Source organism: Spodoptera frugiperda, chromosome 3 (genome assembly GCF_023101765.2).
Source record: "Spodoptera frugiperda isolate SF20-4 chromosome 3, AGI-APGP_CSIRO_Sfru_2.0, whole genome shotgun sequence".
Lineage (NCBI taxonomy): Eukaryota > Metazoa > Arthropoda > Insecta > Lepidoptera > Noctuidae > Spodoptera > Spodoptera frugiperda.
In genome coordinates this window covers 1,327,897-1,348,906 of record NC_064214.1, presented here as the reverse complement: position 1 = coordinate 1,348,906, position 21,010 = coordinate 1,327,897, and the positions used below count along the sequence as shown (strand labels likewise).

Here is a 21,010-nt window from a genome sequence, read left to right as displayed (position 1 = left end):
TCTAGGAATTTCATGCAAGAAGGTGTTATACGCTGGCAACATTTATTGGCTTTTGGAATTCCCTGAGTCTCCGAGGGTTGAATCGATAGAAATGTTTAAAAAGGCCCACTGTCCGATATTCTGGACGATTGGGTCAGATTTCATATTGGGAAATTGATTTGTGAATATTTGATTCTTATTCAATTTCTTATGTAGCAACATCTACATGTTGCGATATGTTGTATGTACCTATGTTGGTACGTCTACATATAATATTTGTAATTTGTGTACCTATATCTATAAAACTCTTCTGTTACTGACTCACTGACTGACTGACAGACAACGCAGAGCTAAAATCACTGGACCTAGGAAGTTGAAACTTGGCATGTACCAATGTTCTTTAAGGAATGTAGGGGAGCACTAATAAAGGATTTCCCTAAATTTCGACGAGAACAGGAAAAACCGGAATCACCTATTTATAAAGTCCCTGATAGACGTTAGTTAAAATTCAAACATGTCTTGAATAGGGTGACAAAATAACTTCAGTGTATTCCGAAAATGTAATTTGGTGCGGTGGTGGATGTTATGTCATATGTGGTCTCAATGTGGTTGATATCACACACATGGGCGCAATGATAAAACGTGGCTAGTGTGAAAGAAACTACGAAATCAGTTTATCTTAAAAACTCCCACGTGTTATTATTTTCAGTAAGACTATTAAAGCATTAACTGCCGAAAGAAAACCGTTGAAGGCAAATCCTCCGCTAAGCGTCGGTCACCACTGACCGACGTGGTGGTTAACGTGTTAAATTAGGGACCCTTATTATTACATGGGATATATGTATGTTTATCTCCTAAAAGATGGGCAGTACATTTCAAATATTTTATAACATTAGAACTTAAGATATTTACCATGTTTATTAATATCTATGAGTTTCTGATATTTTGACACTGTTACAAGCGCCATTATCACGGATGAACTGAATAACAGTGATCACTGATCATCACATAATAAACATGGTAAATATCACGTTTTAAGTTCTAATGTTAGTGTTTGTGACCACGCCAGTTTAAAAATATTGAATTTATCTACTTCTACCCATCTCTACTAGAAACAAAAAGCGTGCTAAGTTATGTAAAATCATTCTCATTGCATCTTGTTCTCTTACATAACCACCACTACTCTCTAACTTTCAGGCACACCTCGATAACCCGTCGATTCTGCCGTGGAAGACGTTCGCGAGAGGACAACGAGCTCTACAGGTCCAACAGCTTCAAGTTCGAGAGGTTCACCAGGGAACCGCCGGCTGATGAATTTGCTTCAGGCTCACAGGTAAGTGGCATCTCAACAGCGAATATAAATATGTTAAAGACTATACAAGACTGACCACTGGTCGATATGGAACAGGATGATCAATGACGCAAATCAGATTAGTCTAATGTACAGAAGATAGTATATTGTACAAGTCAAACAATCATACAGCACTCACTATTAAGACTCATTGAGACTACAACGTCAATTCAGTCGTCAGTCATATATTTCGCCACGTGTAAGTCTCAAGGAAACTGCCTAAGTAATATGAGAATCAAGTAGCTACAGAATACAGTCCAAAGAAAAGATTAATTATAGGCGATAACAGTATCATTTCTCTCGTCGGTCCAAACAATGGACCCTTAGCGTCATCTGACGTCAAAGCGTAGGCGTATTTGCTATCTATTGTACATAAAAGATGAAGACTTCTATTGAACTGTGCTCGGCTCACCGCATTTTACATATACCTAGGTTTCAATGTAGGTGGTTAGTTATATAGGGGCTCTATGAACGAAAAACACTAAATAACTAGTTAGTTTAATGCTACACGGAAGTGCAATGAACTTTGAAGCAGATACCTACAATCTGAAAAACCAGTTACGAGTCAAAACACTTCTTGATATAACTGTTTATTCTGCATGTGTGTGTCAATTTAGTGTCCATTGTTATTGTTACAAAATGCTAATTCGTATTTATTACAAACAAAATGTAAACTCACTTCAAGGTACTTAAAACAACGGTAGCGCCACGTCGGTGTTGGTGTCGTTTTTTTAAATCCACAGCGGTGTCAAAATTAATTTTCGTGGCAACCCTTTCCTATCATTGTAAAATCGAGTTCCTTAGAAAGCCGTCTGGAGTGTCAAAGCACGTCAGGGCTCGCATGATATCGCCGCCGTTCTTACCATGAAAGCGTACCCACTTATCTAGATGAGCCATCTCCTCCACAAAGGATCCACTTTACAGTCTACCAGAAAGGATTTCCGCAAAAGAACCCTATTGAACTTCAGTACTATCAATATGTCGTGTTTCTCAGAAATTGTATTAGCGCTCGTTCTTGGTTTAATCTTAGTAGAAAATCGCATGAACTTTACAATGTCGGATTTTCCTTATGTGTTAAATAAAAAATTGGATTTTCACAGAATCGCTTAAAGCCTTATCGTAGTATAGTAGGTACTTACTTATTTAAAATACAAATCTTATTGCTTTGTTCCAAATTACTGAACTATCAGCACGTAATTTGGTTTTCCTAATTGGTGTTTCAAATTGGAAGGGCAGAATTGTTTGCTGTAAAAGGTAAAGAACCTAGTACAGTGAAATAAAAATAGAACTAGTAGCAGTATGTTTTTACTGTGTAATAATAGAATACAAGGTTTCCTATTTGATTATAAGACCTATAAAAGTATAGTACACCTACACTAGAGCTGCTAAATCAAGTATTTATAAAATACATATTCATGCAAATTTAAAAACAAAGATATTTACACATTTAGTAATTGTTCAGGCTGTGGCTAAAAACGGTGATGATGAAACATTAAAGATGACTAATAATGTTTTGAAAACACAAGATATCACTACTTTTGCTTTAACTTTGGACAGTCAGCGCCATCTAGTAGCGCATGTCCAAAAATTTGAGAAATTGAGACAAGCTTCGTACCAAGTAGTTCTCATTTACATCGTTAGGTGGCGCTGAGAGGAGGTTCAGTAAGTTTAACGTGATGGACATAGATGCCGCTAGTCGCTTTTCTGGTTATCATGAATGTACTGTTAAAACTCCCATATCCTGCATTAATATTGCTGTTGTTATTACAGAATTAATTTTTCCATATGATACGTGTATCGAAGCCGATATTAAATGCTCAATCATGCTTAGTTTTACCAACAAGATTCTTATCTACTTCATTGAGATAGCGTCGCGTCGATTAAGTGGTCAAGATTGTAAACCAGATTGATATGCTTACAATAATAAAAATAAACATTGATTCACATCAAGAAACTGCGAGTCAGGATTCAATCGCTGAAATAATTTCCACTAATAACATTGTGTAATAAATAAACCTTTTACCTATGTAAGTTTTGTTTAGATACAACAAAAGTAATCTAATCGTGGTAAATATTTAACTACACGTCTGTTACTTTACTGACTTGAATAGGTAAATAAATAGATGCTTAGATAAATATATTTTGTGAACTGCCTCAAGCATTTGACTAGAGTGGTAGTCTAAAATTAAAATTATTTTGCTTTATCATTAAAGTGCTACGCTTAAACGCCTATTTAAATAATTATTTTACCTCGAATTCATACATTTGGGAAATAAATAAAACAACAAAAATGTTTATTAGTTTGGTTCGGTATTGGTGTCTCACAGGGTACTATTGTAGGTCCACTAATTAAATTAAGTCAATAAAAATAAATTCCACAAATAAATGATGTCCTTAAATAATAAATAAGCAAAATTAAATGAAAATAACAGATATAGGGACATATTCTTCATTTCCACATTGTTTTTATTTAATTTACGTATGAATATTAAACAAATACGCCCCAAAGTGTTGCGTAACTCAGTTTTAGCGTGAAAACAGTTGCTGAATATTCGTGTACAAGGGGTGCGTTGTAGTTTGTGTGGTATTGCAACATAAATTGTGTGCACACGTTGTGTTGGGGAGGGACATTAATATCATCTGTCCTATCAATTACACCGGCGCGGTCACCGACGCGCCGACAGCCTATCGAAGGAAAATACGTGAAAAATTTGACACACGACCCTAATTTATCCTTGGAATATGGTTTTAGGGGTGCCTCTTTGTTTATAGTGTTCCGTGATGGATTTATTTCAGTGTTTACTTGTAAGAAAAGACTTATGGTATTGATAGATAGTTAAAATTAGTGTATTGTGTGATCATGGTCTGAAAACATTTATTTTCGAGAATAACTGTTTAAATAGTTAATTAACTGTTAGATATTCTTGTTACATAATAAAAATCCCATCACCATCACTTAATTTAAATTATCATTATCTCCAATACAACTTAACTTGCAAAAACAAAAAATAAAAATTGATTTATTTTTAAAACACAAACAAATAAAACTAACCACTCCAATGGACAGCTCAAGATTTTCCAATAAAGTACGTGCTGTTTAAAATGTCCAATACTCAATAACACTGAGTGCCTCTAAAATTATTATGTTCAGCAGCCAACCCTATCCGCGATATAAATCACGTTATCCCCGCCGTGATCGCGATTGCCTCATCAACATACTAATGCGGACGCCAGATGTGCCCTGCAGACTTATAAAAGTCTGCTAGACTTCGAAAATGTTGGAAAATAGATTTCCTCGTGTTACCTCCTCGCTTGTGGTTTACGGTTTACGTTCGTGTCGTTTGCTTCATATCATTTCAAAAGAAAAATTTGTTGGAAAACATTTTAAAATGTTGAGCTCTTTATAAATCTTTTTCGCAGGTGGGATAAGTCTTTTAGGTTCATTTTGCTATTTTCCTCTTTAGCTTTCCAACTGCTATACTTTACGGGATTTATAAAAGAGCCTATAAAATTTTCACTTCACTTCAACGAACCTTAAGCCTTAGATATATTTTATATCGGGCTAAAGTGCTGTGTCGTTCTAGTGTTTTACGGTATAACCTAGCTTATCCTTTTCAATGAAGTGTATTTCATTCAGTTTTCTAGGTACCTTAGCTTACGTAAATCTCCTTCAACTTATTTTTCTTTCTTACTTTTCAACTTAACGATATAAAACATAGACTGATAATTTTGCATTAAAAGTGTCTGTAATAGCGTGATTAAAATTGCTTTTATCTTTCAAATCGTGGTAGCTTTTCGGACCATTTTTGCATAGCTCAACTAAAATGAAATACTCAGTTACTTGAAATGTCTGTCTTAGTAAAAACTGCAAACCATAGCAGACAGCTAGCCTATTTACATACGTTAGTCCTGTACAGTCGAAAGGAAAAGTCTACAAAAACTGTAGGAACACTCAGGGAGAGCTTAAGCTAGCTCTCCACTTTCGTTATGAGAAAACTTGGAACATTCTGTACCACGAGTCGCTTAACAAGAACCTGTATGTATAGGTAGGAACTCAGCTCGCTCACTTCTACCTATATACTCAGTTTCAGGTGTAACTTTCGTACATTTTATTTTGAAACTATTACCTATTTGTAAAGTTCGTAAAATAATCGTCATTGGTCTTTATAATTTTATGTTTGTGATTGTTTTCTTTATTTTGTGGTATTTATTTTTTGTTTAGCTAACCTGCATTAAGCAAGCGTGGTGATTAATGCTCAAACCTTCTCCATGTGACAAGAGGCTTTGGTCAGCAGTGGCCACTAATTGGCTGTTGATGTGATGTTTTGTCTCATCAAATGTTGTTTCTAATAATATTTTAATTATATTACTTATCTACTCATTCTGGTTAATTCTGATAATTCTGTAGTTGGTTATTCATCAATGTCCCCAATCTAAATAAGTGCTTTCAATTTCGTGATAAAAGTCGCTGGTACAGCATGTTTCCAAAATAAAACACATTCCCCCGAAACCCAGGAATTTAAATTAAACGAAATATAATAAAAACCCGACAATACAGCTTCATCCGAACCGTCAAAAAATCCTGTTTAAGCGCCTCTCTAAAATCCGTTAATCATTCGACTCGGTAGTTTTTAACTCGATTACAAATGCGTATTAAAACCACTCGACTATTCCCTTCGGCTACTGTAATCAACTTCAGTTTCGGATACGGGCTGTAATTGAAAATGTCGAGTCGTGCGATGTTCATTTTCCACTAATTAATCGCCGTGATGACATTGCATCCATCCCCTGTCCCTAGGCACCACGTATTGTGGCCTATGTACCTCTCGCTAAGTCGCATCAGCAATTTGGAGGTGCCATATAAGCGATATATCGGAAGTTGGTTAGTCAGGTGTTTCAGGAATATCTATGTAGAGTTTAATGCGGAAAAGTTGCAACCGTCTTGAAGCATCTATTTCTTGTGATTACAGTTGAGTCTCATATTATGAAGTGTTAATTTACATCAACAAGATGTCCACTGTTGATAGGCTTTATCATTTTACCAAATACTTTACCCAAAAAGAAATGACATAATATACGCATTTACCTATATTAACTAAAAATTTCATTATCCAAAAATGCGAGACTGTATTTGAAATATCTATAAATATAATGTAGAAAATATTCCCGATAAATGCCAATCACATAGCAATATACTTGTTGGATCACATGGGACCAAACATCCTTATAAAACTTTGGGTTGGCGACTACCTTTTTCTTACCCTTCGGGGTTTTCAACTCTGTCCCTTTATGTAAGTATGTCTATAACTTTAATATATTTGTATCTAGATATAATAATATACTGGTGTTGCTGTGTTGTATGATGATTATCTCATTCGTTTAGTGTGACAACTCGCCACAAGATTATATATATTAAGCTTATCAAGCTAAGTAAGCACCTATACTTAAATGCTTTGAAAGTCTGAGCAATGGTATATTGGTATCAAATGTAGAGTAAAATCCTCGATTGTACAATGCATGGTAGTGTATCTAATTGTCAAGTACAAACCCTCTGCATTGATTCCTGTTGGCTTTGGCTGCATGCTTGAGCTGATGTCTGCAGTATTTACGAACCGATACTACTTTCAAACCTTTAAGAAAAGAGCGTACTCCTTTTTAAAAGGCCGGCAACCCCTCTGGTGTGTCTATAGGCGGCGCTGATATCTTACTATCAGGTGGCCAGACTGCTCGTTTGCCCGTTATTCCGTAAAAAAAGTGCACTATCGTAGCATGTTGCTCAGCCTGGCGTCTTGGGTCCAATTATTCTTGTTCTTGGTCTCGTCATACAGTATGCACCCATGTAAAAAATATGTTTGTAAACAATAAAACACACTTACGAATTTACAATACGCAAGAAAAGTATACATCAGAGCCGAAAATTTAAAATAAAATGATCTCACTTCTGCCAAACCCTTTGGGAAATAACACGCGTGTTAGACATGGTATGTAAAAAAACCACTTAACCGTGCAAATATATGTGATTTTCACACGAAACCCGCTTAGGGTTCAAGTTCGTGAATGTTTTAGGCACTTATTCTGATTTACATTGTCGCTGTCGGCGTTGACTATGGAGATACGATCTCGCTAAGGTTTTTGCGGTTGGACCAGTTTTTTTGGACATCAAGTACTAACTCACTAAGTCACTAAGATATACGATATAGGTAACTATATGTATATGTTGGTTTTAGTTCCAAGTGATTTATGATGTTCGCAAAAAGTCAAACAGACAGACGTACAGAAAGATACTGTGTAGTATTGTCAGTACTATTTAGAGTTGTTTAGGTACGGTCCGTCACTTGTAATGTGGATATCAATCACTCAAGTTTGTAGTGCATCCTACACTCGGGCAATTTCTTGCTTATTTGAATTAAGCTAGTTCAACTTTAGGAGTATCTTATCATGTGTTTCAGATTACTTCTAATATATAAAATTATCGTGTCACAGTTTTCGTTGCCATACTCCTCCGAAACAGTTTGAACGATTTTAGAATACGAAGTCGCGGGCCGAAGCTAGTATCATATAAGAATCATGTTCATTTTGATTGCTGAAATTCTTTTACTGAGCCCTTTGGACATTTAGGAGCAGGTAATATACTCTTCTCTTGGTTAGAAATGGCTCAATTGGCTCTAACATTTTAGAGCATAAAAGGTCCTTTAATTTAATGAAGACTGGTTGAATTAAATAGTTATAGAAAAGTAGGTACGTGGGTACTACTTACTTACCTGCTAGAGGTCCTATTTGAATAGTAATAAGTCGTAATTCATAGTAAGCATTGACACAAAACAAATGTGATTTATGATTCTCAGCCGCAAAAATAGATCATAAAAACATTGAAAGACCAATCAGATATTTTATAACAATGGTTTTAATAATACTAACAACACATTCGGGAGCTATATTAAATAATGGAATATTTTTTGTCAATGTCTTATGTAATATTTGTCACGAACTTTGTTATCTAATTATGGTAATGAGGTTTGGCAGTTTAAGTGTCTGTTTAGACGGTAGGTAGGTAGGTACAGTGTGAAGCGATTGCCGTGAGATATTTACTTATAGAGCGCAGTAAGGCTTTTAATATAGGCGTCACTAAACCCATGGTGTGATTTTAAGGTTAATATTCATACAGCTACTACATGGTTTCCAAAATGTGTACTTCCAGCTTTTTTAAAAACATTGCCCCACACTTGGATTTTCTTCTGTATTGTGGTTTGGGTGCGTTTACCAACATACAAGTTTACATACACATGACACCCAGGCCCGAAGTAACAAATTTATGGATCATACAAAGAGTTGCTCTGTGCGGGAAACGAACTCGCTATCCGTTGCACGGCAGCCAGTTGCCCAGCCATCGCCACTTTCTGAGTAATATGTATGTCATGTGATATTCTGACTAAATAAATGTATGTCACATAACTGATTCATTAACTGTCGGTATCGGTTATTCATAGCATCATTAACATCTTTGAGGAAGTTTAATTCAAGAATTTAATATTTTAGGTATCCTTTCTAGAATTGTAAAACACAGTTTTTAATTCCAGAAAATCAATAAGTTCCACGATAATAGCACAATATTCCATTTATTATATACAAAAGCACCAAAATACAATACACCATTACAGTATTCAATAAAACGTTTTGAAAAGTAACAAATCCCGGGATTTACGCAGCATCAACACAATTGTTTCGTATTTGTTTAAACAACGCGTGTAAATTGATTCCTTCGATATTGGTAAAGTTTGTGTCAGTAAATCCCGGGACGGTCCCGGGGTAAAGGGGAAATGTCACGACATGGGCTCATGTCCCGGGTATTTGTCAATGCTTTGCTGTTTGTCAGCTAATGGGATTGAGGGAGGAAACTTTGGAAGTTTAGAATGTGATCTAAATAAAAGATCATATTTTTAAGTGGAGGTTTAGATCGTTCTCGTAACTATAGGAGTTTGATCGTTCTAATCTAAAAACTTCAAAACTTTTCGTTTAGTAGTTATGTCTAAAAAGAAAATGAGTTTAATCAAGATGATCTCTCGATTATTCAAATTATACAGTCCGATAATTTTCGAGTATGTTCAGAGGAATAAGGAAATAAATTATTTATTTCTTTAGGTTTTTTTTTATCAAATCATAATAAGTTTTGTGAGACAAGTAATGGTCAGAAAACACAGAAGCCTTAATACATGAGATCGGAACGACACCGCGTTCGGCGGTCTGATTGGTTGATTAATTGGAGCCGGCCAATCAGAGCACCAAACGGGGTCTCATTTCGATCTCCTTAAACTGAAAGCAAACTCGTACCAAGCTCTCAGAACTATCAAAGTTACCAACATCATTTGGAGTTTGCTTCAATAGAAGTATCTCCTTTCAAGCTTAGGATGACTGTCAGTTCCACTACATGAAGGGGTCACACACGAAGATGATGCATCAATAAAAGCTGATCCTACAAGGGTCTTTACAAAGCATCTGTCTTTATCGACTCTGTATCATTTAGACGCCCATCAAATGCAACTGAATGATAATGATTTGTCATCTTTAATCTTATTTGAAGTGATTTATTTATTTGAATTTTGTTACCTTCTTCAGATGTCGATAATTCGATAATAAGGGTATCATGACGTAGGTTCGTGTGTGGTATTGTGATTAAGTTATTTTGTGCTTATATTCAAACGCCTGGGATGGCCCGCTATGTCGGGCACTGGTGACCGACGCTTAGCTGAGGATTTGCTTTCATTCGGCAGTTAATGCTTTAAACTAATATAATGATAAAATGAGGTTATACTGCTACATCGATACAAAAGAAACCATAACTAGAACTAAAGAGTTGAGAAAAATGTTCTCTATAGCTTAAGGAATTGGCTTATGTTTTAGAAACATTCTAAACATTTGAAGTGAGTTCGAACACATTCCCGCCCATCATTGGTCGAGATTATTCTCATAACCAAAGACAAGCTGATTATATTATTAGTTCCAAGAGAACATCAATCAGAAATTACATAGTTAAAACTTTCCCATCTCATCGATCTATCGTTAATCTTTAAAACTTTAGCACTATACCAATTACTAATAGAAGTGCCTAAAATTAATCTCAAGACTCTAACTAAAGAGTTTCTCTCTAGTCCTCTATAACTGAAAATACCAAAGGCTTGTTTACACGAAACTCGACCAAAAGTGTTGAAAAGGGTGCTAAAATTATGGCGTTAACTTCTCAAAATATCCGTCGACACGACAAAACCACATTACGGAACCTTTGTACGCAGTAGCCATTATTGGCGAACTTTGATCGTTGCTCCCACGGAACCCTTAATGGGTTTAATGATTAACAGTCAATAAACGGTAGTACATGCTTATTATTATAGATGTAATGGTCTTCTAACTATGTATTATGAGTCTTATATCTGTTGAGATAAGGGTTAATGGGGATTTAGTTGGGATAAGTGTTATTGGGTATGCGTTTTGAATGTCCGTTCGTGTTTTTGGGTTTTGTTTACACTCGTTATTGCGGTTTGGTGTATTTATTTGAGCAAGTTTTGTGGCTGTTGGTAACTTTAAAGTGCATTTACAGAAGGTGTTATTTTGGCTATTATTTTTAACTGTTATGATATAACTATAAATATTTGCGGATTGGTCCCTATGAATGTTAACAGGTTTGGCTATAGGTGTATCCCCTATTATATTGTAACTCATAACATAACTGGTAAAGAGATGACTGTAGACAAACAATTTCATTTCCTATGACGTTTACTACATTACTGTGATTTAAACAAAAATAAATCGATATTTTGTTTGGTTCTATTATAAAAACCTTATTATTTGTAGCTACGAAACCCCAATGAAAATTTTCATCAGACCGTGAACATGCAACACGTGAACAAAATTGAAATAGGTACGCACAATTTATTTTTCAAACAAAATATCTTCTAGCTTTAAACATCTTGGGTTACGAGTAAGTGCTATGTAATCTATAAACTGCTTTGTTCCAATTATCTTTTTTTATTGAAGAATTTATAGAATACAGTGTTATAATCTTTGTAATATTTAGATCACCATTAATTTATCAACTGTTTACTGGGTGTAACGTTTAATCTAATCATCATACTCTGCCATCGGCAGAAGTATTTGACGATAATCATTAACGAGACAAAAATTTTGCTTTTAGTACAATGCTATACGGGAACTCCGGCTGAAACATTATGTGCCTTACACTCACCAATTTTTCATCAAAACAACGCCTCACATACCTAGATCTGTATTTGTGTGGTACATACAGCTTTAAAAGCAGTGAAAATGAGAAGGCTATCACAATCCAAAGTAAAAAGGGAAAAGAAAATACGAAGCAATACGGAATATATCGACGTGGAGCGAAAATCAGTCGGATCCTGTCCTTCCCTTTGATCTAACGTACTTCGTGGCATTAAAATTTACATATTTTGCCTTAACTTCTTCAGTCTATTTGTAAGCACTTTGATGTCCTTTCTATTGCGAAGCGTATTCAGCTATTCAGCGTGAATCGATGCGGGTTTGATAAAATGTTGTTTGTGGGATTCGATACTATATGTAGTTTTGAGAGATACATTGGTACACTTCTGTTTTATGTACGAGAGCCTTTGTTTTGCTGTGTTGTGTTGTGTATTTCGCTCTCAAGTTGTGCATTGTAGGATGATACTATATGTGTATACAATAGAGCGTCTAGCTTATCTTACGATGTAGTACCTATGTGGGTTCTCAATTCAATTGAATATAGGTACCTACCTAGTTGCTAAAGTTATATTTACAAAAACTTTATATATAAAAATCTATTGCTGTTCGTCTCGCTAAAACTCGAGAACGGTTGGCTTGATTTGGGAAATGTTGATCAAGAATTATTTGTGTCCAGGGAAGGTTTAAAAGGTAAGGTTATATTTCAAAAATAATACCTAATTATGTTAATACAATATTTTACTAGCTGTCCCGCCTTAGAGGATGTGACAAAAATAAAATCGTTTTGTTATGAATTATGAATAATTCGAAATTTTTTGTTATTTTCTAATCAAATAGTCGAACATTCGACACAGATTTTGCCCAGTCTCATTCAAATACTTTACTACTCCTTAGCACAGCCACTAAAATCGTGCAAAATACCTCCTATTATCTCCACAGAACTCAACATAGCTGCCGATACTTACAATTCCTTACACCTATCATTTCAAGAAATAAAACCTATCTTACCTCCAGTTCAATACAGAAACAAATCCAATAACCTAAGAAACTTTTACACACAATCCTTGATGAGGAGACGGTTTCATACAAACGAGGTTTGCTACAGTATACGACGTAATTTGCGTAGTCTGCAGTCGCGACGCAATCAGACGCGTGTATTGTGCGCCGGTTGTGTGTTTTCCAGCCTTTATTTATATTATTTACTTTATGGATATATTCTCAGATGTCTGTGTTTGTTTATATGAGAATAGCTATTGTGTTGTTAATGAGTTTCATTTCTAGATGTACGGGTTTTAATAGACTAGCCGCTAGTCTATACGTGGTGATGTTTCTACCTACTTATCGTGACTGTTAGTTAGTTTATTATTTTTCCTAAGAATAGTACCTAAGCAAATAATTAGTTCGGAATACCTAGCGGGTTTACCGGGGCTCCGGCTCGAAAAGCAGGAGTAGGAACGGGGTGGTTTTTAGTCAGTAAGAGTCTGACTCCCTCTCCTAAGGCGAGAGAAGTCATTGGATGATTTTCCCCCAACAAAGCAAATAACTAGTTACTTTTCTCCCTTTAATTATAGGTCAGAGGATAAGGCAAAGATGATAGTAGTGTCAGAGTTTTCCTGAAATCGTGTCTCGATTTTGGGCGAAAAGAAAAACTTACTAGAATAGATTGGGGAATTAGTGAACGAGATATATTTTTAAATTAAACACTATTATCAGTATATTACTTGTCAGCTTAGGAACTCACATTGACGCATCTCATACCAATGTGTCATCGTATAAGCCAAATAAGATTAAACATTTAGAGTTTATAGGTATGGAGTGATGACTTAATAATCCTAAAAGGTTTGCCGTTTTGCTAATTGAAACGTTGGAAGCACAGTGTTTAGAATAACGCCATCTGACGGGTGCATTCGAACGTAAGCGGTGGGTCGTTGATATTAATAAAGAGGGTTGCCTGTGCAGAATATTAGGTTCCATATCAGGGAGTTTATTAAAGTCTGTCTGTATGTCTTAGGATAGCCTTTGGGAGTGCTAAGTGCTTTGTTATGTTTCTAAGTAAATTGTACTTTATATGTTACCTTTTTAGGTTCTATATTGGACGCAGTATTGTATTATTTTACCTACGTAGTCTAATAATTGTTTTGAAAGATATTACAGAAGATAACATAGCTTTATATTGACCTTTGAAGGAGTTTTTGATTTCATGATCTTGGTTGATTCATCAAATTTAGATCAAAAACAAATAATTAACACTTTTTATAACAATTCCCTCATTAAAATTCATTTGTAACTTATGAGAATAACTTGAAGTAAGTAACTCAAAAGGTGATGCAAATGTTCCAAGCCTCTGGGCTCGCATTGCAATGAAAAACAACGATGTTCCCGAAAATTCTGGACTTCAAAATACACGTTTATGAATCAGAAAATAAAGTAGGTTTTTGAATAGAACTGGAGTTATGGAATAAAATAAAGAGAAATGAAGGTTTACACATAGCCGAATGTTTAATGAGGAGGCAGATTTTTGTTTAATTAACTTTGAAATAAAAGCAAAGGCGAATAATTTGAATCACAATAAAGAAGTTTCGGTCGTTCGCGGGCTTGAAGACTGTGGGCTCGGTGAATTAGCAACTGTCTTTTGTTTCTTTATTCAACCTCAAACATTTGTTTTACGATTAATTTTGCTCGCTAATTAAGAAATTGAACATTTTAGGTGAAGTTTTCTGTTGTCAAATTCTACATACTGTTATACCAAAATCTATTGTTAGATGACAAAATGAAATTGAGATCCGTTTTTTCAATAAGAATCAAATTCAAATAACAAGAAGCTATATGTTTTTATAATAAATATCGTGAGAAACTAAACTAAACTATACTAACTACCTAATTAATTGAAGTATAGTAAAATAAGTGGTAAATTCCATAATTTCAAACTATATAAGGTGTTATAAAATTATCTGATACAGCCTTATAATTGATTAAAATTGGTTTCATTAACCAAGAAAAGTTATTCGTAATCAATAACTTATATTACTATTGTAATCTTCAAACGTAATACTACCTCCCATTAAAGCCATGGCAGATATTTTTAAAGGTCTTTATGAAATTTAATCCAATGAAGCATTTTAATATTTTCCCAAATGATATCCAATATCAAAGTTACCGAAATGAATTAATAACGCTCCACAAACTAAGGTAGACATACGAATTGAATTGCTTTCAGTACATTTTGTTCCCTCAAAGCTTTCAGCAACAATGAAACACAATGCTTTGAAAGACAACTTAATAGGGTTTTTAATAGGTTTCTGCCACACAATAATAGACTACTTTTTTCCACTGAATTTCTCTTGTAAGGTTAAGCAATTGTATGGTTGGTACAATTTATTAAAATACTTTATCTCATATATTTTCGTACGAATATATCTTATACATGAATTAGTTAATATATTAAGCTGTTGGTTTCTGTTAGAAATGTATATTACAGTGTACATATTATTATTAAGCTAAGGTTATATGGTATCGTATTATGTACCTTGGAACGAGCACCTAGTTTCACTGACGGACAGACTGACAGACTATTGTTTATTTATTTCTTTGTTGACGTTTTAAAAGTATCTATATGGTTTAATTGGAATAAATGATTTGACTTTGACTTAAAGAATTAATGTTATTAAAACTTATTTTCAAGGAGTCTGTTTCCGGAGCTACAGACTACCAGAGGCTTTACGGAGGCTCCGGCTCGTAGAGCAGGAATAGGAACGGGATGGTTTTTAGTCAGTAAGATTCTGACCTACTTCTCGCCTCAGCCAAGGCGACGAGGCCATTGAATGGTTTTCCCCGACTGTTTGCTGTGTATGAAAGTGAATTAGCTATCATCTAAAGAGACAAAATCTTTGGAAAAGATCGAGCAAAGGAATATAAGGATAAAGATTGTTGTTGACAGTTGAGATCACCAAATAATTTACTTTTTAATGTATAATCTTCAAATACACGGACAGTCATCGCTCGATGTTGAATGAAAAAAAAAACTTTTTGATATATTTTCCTCAATAACGTCCCATAAAAATATCTGCGAAGCGAATCGTAATCGTATTTAGATATTTCATCGCTTTTTTCTTCGCATTTCGTAATGGGATATTCGCATAGTCGAAATGTAATGTTATTGGTTTTTTATTGTGTTTTAGCTGATGCGACTTCTTTCCGTTCCAGTCTGATTGTAGCTTCAATGTTATTGAACTAAATTTTATTGTAAACAATATTTATAAACAAATTGTAACAGTGTGCCCGGGTAAATGTCCGGTGGCCCAATTACCACCCTTTCCAATCTTCCCAATTCCTTAATAACCCTCAAATTTCTAATCCCCAAAAGGCCGGCAACGCATTTGTAACGCTTCTGGTGTTTCGGGTGTCCATGGGCAGCGGTGATGACTTACCATCAGGTGATCGGTCTGCTCGTTTACTGGGTTATATCATAAAAAAGTGTACGTCCTCTATTAAGTTCTTCTCTGTGCTAATTTTATTTGATACTAAGTTGAAATAATATCAATATATAGTAATTCAAAATTATTCCCTAAAATTAACTAAAATCTCGGCTTCTATTGGATCATCAACATGAGATTTATAATACAAATGGTGAAAAGTGGGTGTATATTTTATAGCGACATTACGAGCCTTAATGTGTATCTCTGCCTACCTTTTCGGGGATAAAAGGCGTGACGTAGTTGGTCAGCAGTGGATAGTATTTGGCTTCTAGTTGACGAAGTCTAACCTAGTGATTCTCCTCTAAAAACAGCATCAATCTTAATGAATGCACAGAAAAACCATTATGAAAATGCACAAGAAAGTCTTTGCTCTAATACTTAACATATTGACACATACATAAATATGTCAACTATAATGGGGATGAAGAAAGATTTATCCGCATTCTAAGCATCGATTAGCAGATAATGTACGGAGTAATTGTTAGAAAGTTTATTCTCGTTACGCTTTCAGTACAGATGGCGAGATGATGCATCTGAGATGCGCACGCAATGTTCACTTACTTTACTTATCCTTTCAGAGCCATGCTGTTTAAATACATATTCATGTATGTGTTAATTTCTAATATAGTGAGGCTATAAAATGTCTCCTTTGTAGTTTGAGCATGAAGTGTTTTTATATTCTGAAATAAAACAAAAAGCAGTAACCGTTTTACGTAATGTTTATTCAACATACTTACCCTAATAAATGCATGAAAGGCATATTTACAAAACAAACTCCACTTAAAATTACGAAACCAATTAAACTAATCACAGAATTTTCTTATTTATATGTAAATCGGAGGCAAGTAAGTTTTCATTGATGGGCCAGCGCGGCCTAAAGGAGGTAGATTTACAGATCTTAAAGGCGGTGGACTTAAGTTCCTTTTTAACCCAGCATCGTCATCATTTCGTTCTACGTTAGCGTAGTTATTGTTTCGATTTAGGACTTTATAATTTCTTATTACACCGCGTAACTCTTCTTGCGGTGGGAGTATACGTTGGTGCCGATTTAATATTTCTTCTTCAATCTCATGATCTTGTGTATAGTAAAGCATTTCAGATTTTTGTTTCAAGTTATTAGGCAGTTGTTTTGCTGCTGGTTTTAATTTACCAGGTTCAAACTGGTTTTTGGCAATGTAATTTAATAAATCGGATAAGTCCATCGGCTTCTTCTTTAAAGGTTTAACCTCGTTGAGGGGCTTAGATTGATATAGATATTTCGGCTGATGCTCGACTCTCATCTCAATCGGCTTAACTTGAAGATTTAGTTTATTATTATGTTCATCTCTTATCTTGTTATTAACATCAGCGTCATTTTTATTATTTCTAAATAAATTCTTTAAGAAAAGGTTCTCTTCAATCGCATGTTCAATGTTTATTTCTGTAGTCGTTGTAGTAGTAGGAGGCTCAGTTATAGGTTCGGTAAATGAAAATACTGGTTTGAAATCATTCTCATTTTGAGGTACAATGAAGTCAGTGAATTTTATGTTACCGCCTTTTGTTGAATGGTCAAACATTTTAACAGTAGTCGTGGGTGGTTCATGAGTGACAGTAGCTTCCGATTCCTTTTTAATTTCATGCTTTACATTGTGTTTACGTTCTGAATTTGGATAGTAATCTAAAGGTAAAACAGTCAATTTATTTTCATGAAGATTGGGTGAACCAGTGTTTAATATTCTGGTTCTCCTAGATTCGAAATTGTCGTCCATATAATTGTAGTTTTGCGTTATTGTTTGACTTTGAGGAATAAATTTTTGTTGCGTTATAATTGTTGGCCTAGATGTTTGGGTGTCTTCATCATGTGACTGATTAACTTGATCATCAGAATTTGGGAGATAGCTTTTACTTGTCTCAGTTTGTTCTTGATGCCAGCTATTTGGATTGACCGAAGGTGAAATTATTTCAGTTGAGTATTGATTTTCATCACTATTTACAGCGTTTGCAGCCATTGGATTTTCGTTAGAGTAATTATTGAAATCGGGTTCTGAATGTTTTTTGTTATCAGAATAATAATTATTTTCTTTTGAATCTGGATTCTGCGTCATTTTCATATTTTCTTTTTCTGGTTCTAGTTGTTGCTTTATCATTGTGGTATACTGGTCGTGAGTCATGTCATTGAAGTTGATAACAATGTCATCTGTACCGAATGATCTCGATATGGAATTTTTCTCCATATTATTATTTTGGTTACCATTTGCATTAATACCGTACTGCCACCTCCACAAAGCTTTGTTACTTTCTTGATCGGAGTCTTTCATGTTCGCTTCGTAATTTACTAACTGAGGCATTGTTGATTTCTCAGTTGTGAACATTCTATTTATGGGTTCAGGTGCGTTCACAGACGGAACGTGAGCACCCTGCGAAGCCAGAAAAGTTATTTGTGGGGAAATTGTTCCACTGTTTTGTTTAGTTTGCATTTGATCGGCAAAGTTAATGGTCGCTTGAACCGGAGCCTGTGAACTAGCTGCGGCTACTAAATTATTTTGTGGGCTTGACTGTTGTGAAAAACTATGCGAGAATGATTCGGGAGTTTTTCCTGTAAATAGACTGCTAAGGCGCGGCGGTGAGACAGCGAACTGATGTCGTTTTTCACTTTCGCTTAATTCGTTTTCTTGTTGTTCCCCATTCCATGATTTCAAATGCGGTGGTTTCTTAGCTTCTTCGACTAAGTTGTACTGAATTGCTCTGAAAATATAATATTCGTTTTGAAATATAACTTTTTTTAAGTTATAATAAATTATATTTTTATGTCAATAAATCTATAGAAAAGAGTATCGTTTAAAGTTACTACAAACCTCTGAATAATTTCAGGAATCGGCGGTGCAACGGGCAAGTGATCGCCGCTTGCTCTAAAACCATTCGCATCCGCAATATAGTGAACCGTGTATGTCTTTCCATTATCTCCCACATACGAGTATGATCCCTCAACAATTTGCTCGTCTTTGCCAGTACCCGCGTTTTCCATGCGACTGTGTTGCACGTAATGGGTCTGATCTGCTCCTAAAGCCCTAAAATATTATTTGAAATTAGTTCTGTACAAAATCTAGATCTATGAAAAAGTACTCAGAAATCACACTTACTCGTAACTAAAGCTCCCATCTAAATCCATTTCGTTTGATAAACGTAGAATAGGTATCGCAGTTTCTGTTGTAGAAGAAATGAATACTCCAGGCTGAGGCACGTATTGTGGGCCTTGAAAACTAGCTGCTTTCATCTGATCCGCAGAGTGATCTCGATGAAAATCCATTATGTTTACACTGCGTGGTGTCATCGTTTGCGTTGGTGCATTTTGCGTTGAGGATTCGGGGTTGGTGTTAAATTGAAAAGGCATTTTCGTATCTATTCTATCAATGGGATGTAGAAAATTCTTTGGTACAGGTCTCATTTCTCTTCTTTCCGCCATCTGGTTAGGCATTTTTCCAGTGTTATTATATATGCTTCTTATGGAAATCGACCGCGGCGTTGTTGCTTTACTATCTTCTTCATCGTCATCGTCTTCGATTCTGATAGGTCTTATTGTTGAAGACATCATTATAGGGAATGGTGAAGGGTATCCCATCGGAGCCTTTGTTGCGGTCGGGGGAAGGTATGGGAATTGTAATTTGTTCATGTTATTCATTTGAAAATATGGATGTGGCGTATGAGCCTCTGGGGGTAAGTAAGGATTTTTTTCAGAAGTAAACATATTAGATTGAAATTGTGGTGGAAAAGTGAAATGTTCGTGAGCTATATTGTCCACAGCTAGACTTATCGTCAAAATGAATAGTGGTATCTGAAAAATAATGTTACGTGTTAATCAAGGGCTAACTTACGGTTTCAAACCATCCAAATAAAATCCGATTTCACTTAAACACAAACACTTTTCACTTACCAGCTTCATTTTTCTTGAAGCTGTCAATGTTTCTGATAACAATTTTCACGTCACACTATAGCACTCGTGGAAAATAGACTGGTAATGAAAATGAATTCCGCATATATTTATATACACGCGATGTGTGTCCAGGCATTCGTGAAAGAGATCGTTTGGCTAACGTTTCTCTTCTTTGATGCACACTTTTTGCCCCGTTGTTGTTTTTATCCCGTGTCCAATACAGCATTAGTTCAAGCCACACTTATTATCCTCAGAGTAAAGCAGCCATGGATGATGTTCGAGTATTAGTTAATATTGGGGTGTTGATACTAGTTGCCTTCAGCGTTTTTATACCTGTAGCGTTCAAGACAATTACCTCAGAAATATGACTGTCGCTACTAAAGCTGAAGAATGAGAATTGATTTGTAACTTGTTTGATTTTTACAAGATGAATGTGATGTTATTGACAAACCAACTAATATATAGGCCTAGGCTTTAGGAATTCGATTAACAACATATTAAACAATGGAATAGTGAATGCATTGTCTTTCATTCTAAGTCGATTGTAATACAATGTATTTGTAAAAGGAAAAGGACAGAGAGAACGAGTGATTCATGGATTTTAATTAATTAAAGAGATCAAAAACCCCTGAGGCGGATGCGAAAAGACTGCGTTCGATAAATTGCAAGATAAATTGAAGGTTTTATGCGGTCATCCCAAATTCGCGTGTCGTAAAGTGATGCAAGTTCTGTAATGGTCAAAGTCGAGTCAATGGCCTATAAACCGGTTCTCAAGAATTTTGGTTAAAACCTACCGCGGTTAAATTACCAGCTCAGTAGGTTTAAAATGGGTTATTTTTTTACCTCGTTAAAAATTGTGGGACTCTTGTTTCAAACTGTGTTTTTTTCCAAATATGTGTATTTATTTTCTTTTTATGCAATTTCAACGCCTCATTTATTTCTTTGAAAGGCAGCTTTATGCTTATTTGTGTATATTCAAACCCTAATTGGACTCAACGATGACGTAATGGGTTTCTTGAAAAAGAAACTTCGTAGGTATGTCTATTATAATAATTAGGTATATCATTG

At 35.1% G+C, this 21,010-nt stretch overlaps 2 protein-coding genes across 2 annotated transcripts in view; one reads left to right on the top strand and one right to left on the bottom strand.

The window, feature by feature from the left end:
• Positions 1 to 21,010, top strand: part of LOC118273901 (uncharacterized) — a 220,409-nt gene that overhangs the window by 3,744 nt on the left and 195,655 nt on the right. Inside the window, exon 2 of the mRNA XM_050707832.1 lies at positions 1,177 to 1,312. Within this exon, the coding sequence (XP_050563789.1) occupies positions 1,177 to 1,312 (136 nt within the window). The remainder of the gene's footprint in view (positions 1 to 1,176; positions 1,313 to 21,010) is intronic.
• Positions 16,734 to 20,343, bottom strand: LOC118274290 (uncharacterized). Its single transcript, XM_035591752.2, has 4 exons — positions 19,943 to 20,343; positions 19,152 to 19,843; positions 18,867 to 19,079; positions 16,734 to 18,756 (listed from the first exon to the last, which is right to left on the bottom strand). The coding sequence occupies exons 1-4, from the start codon at positions 19,949 to 19,951 to the stop codon at positions 16,857 to 16,859; spliced, it is 2,814 nt and encodes a 937-aa protein (XP_035447645.2). The 5' UTR covers positions 19,952 to 20,343; the 3' UTR covers positions 16,734 to 16,856.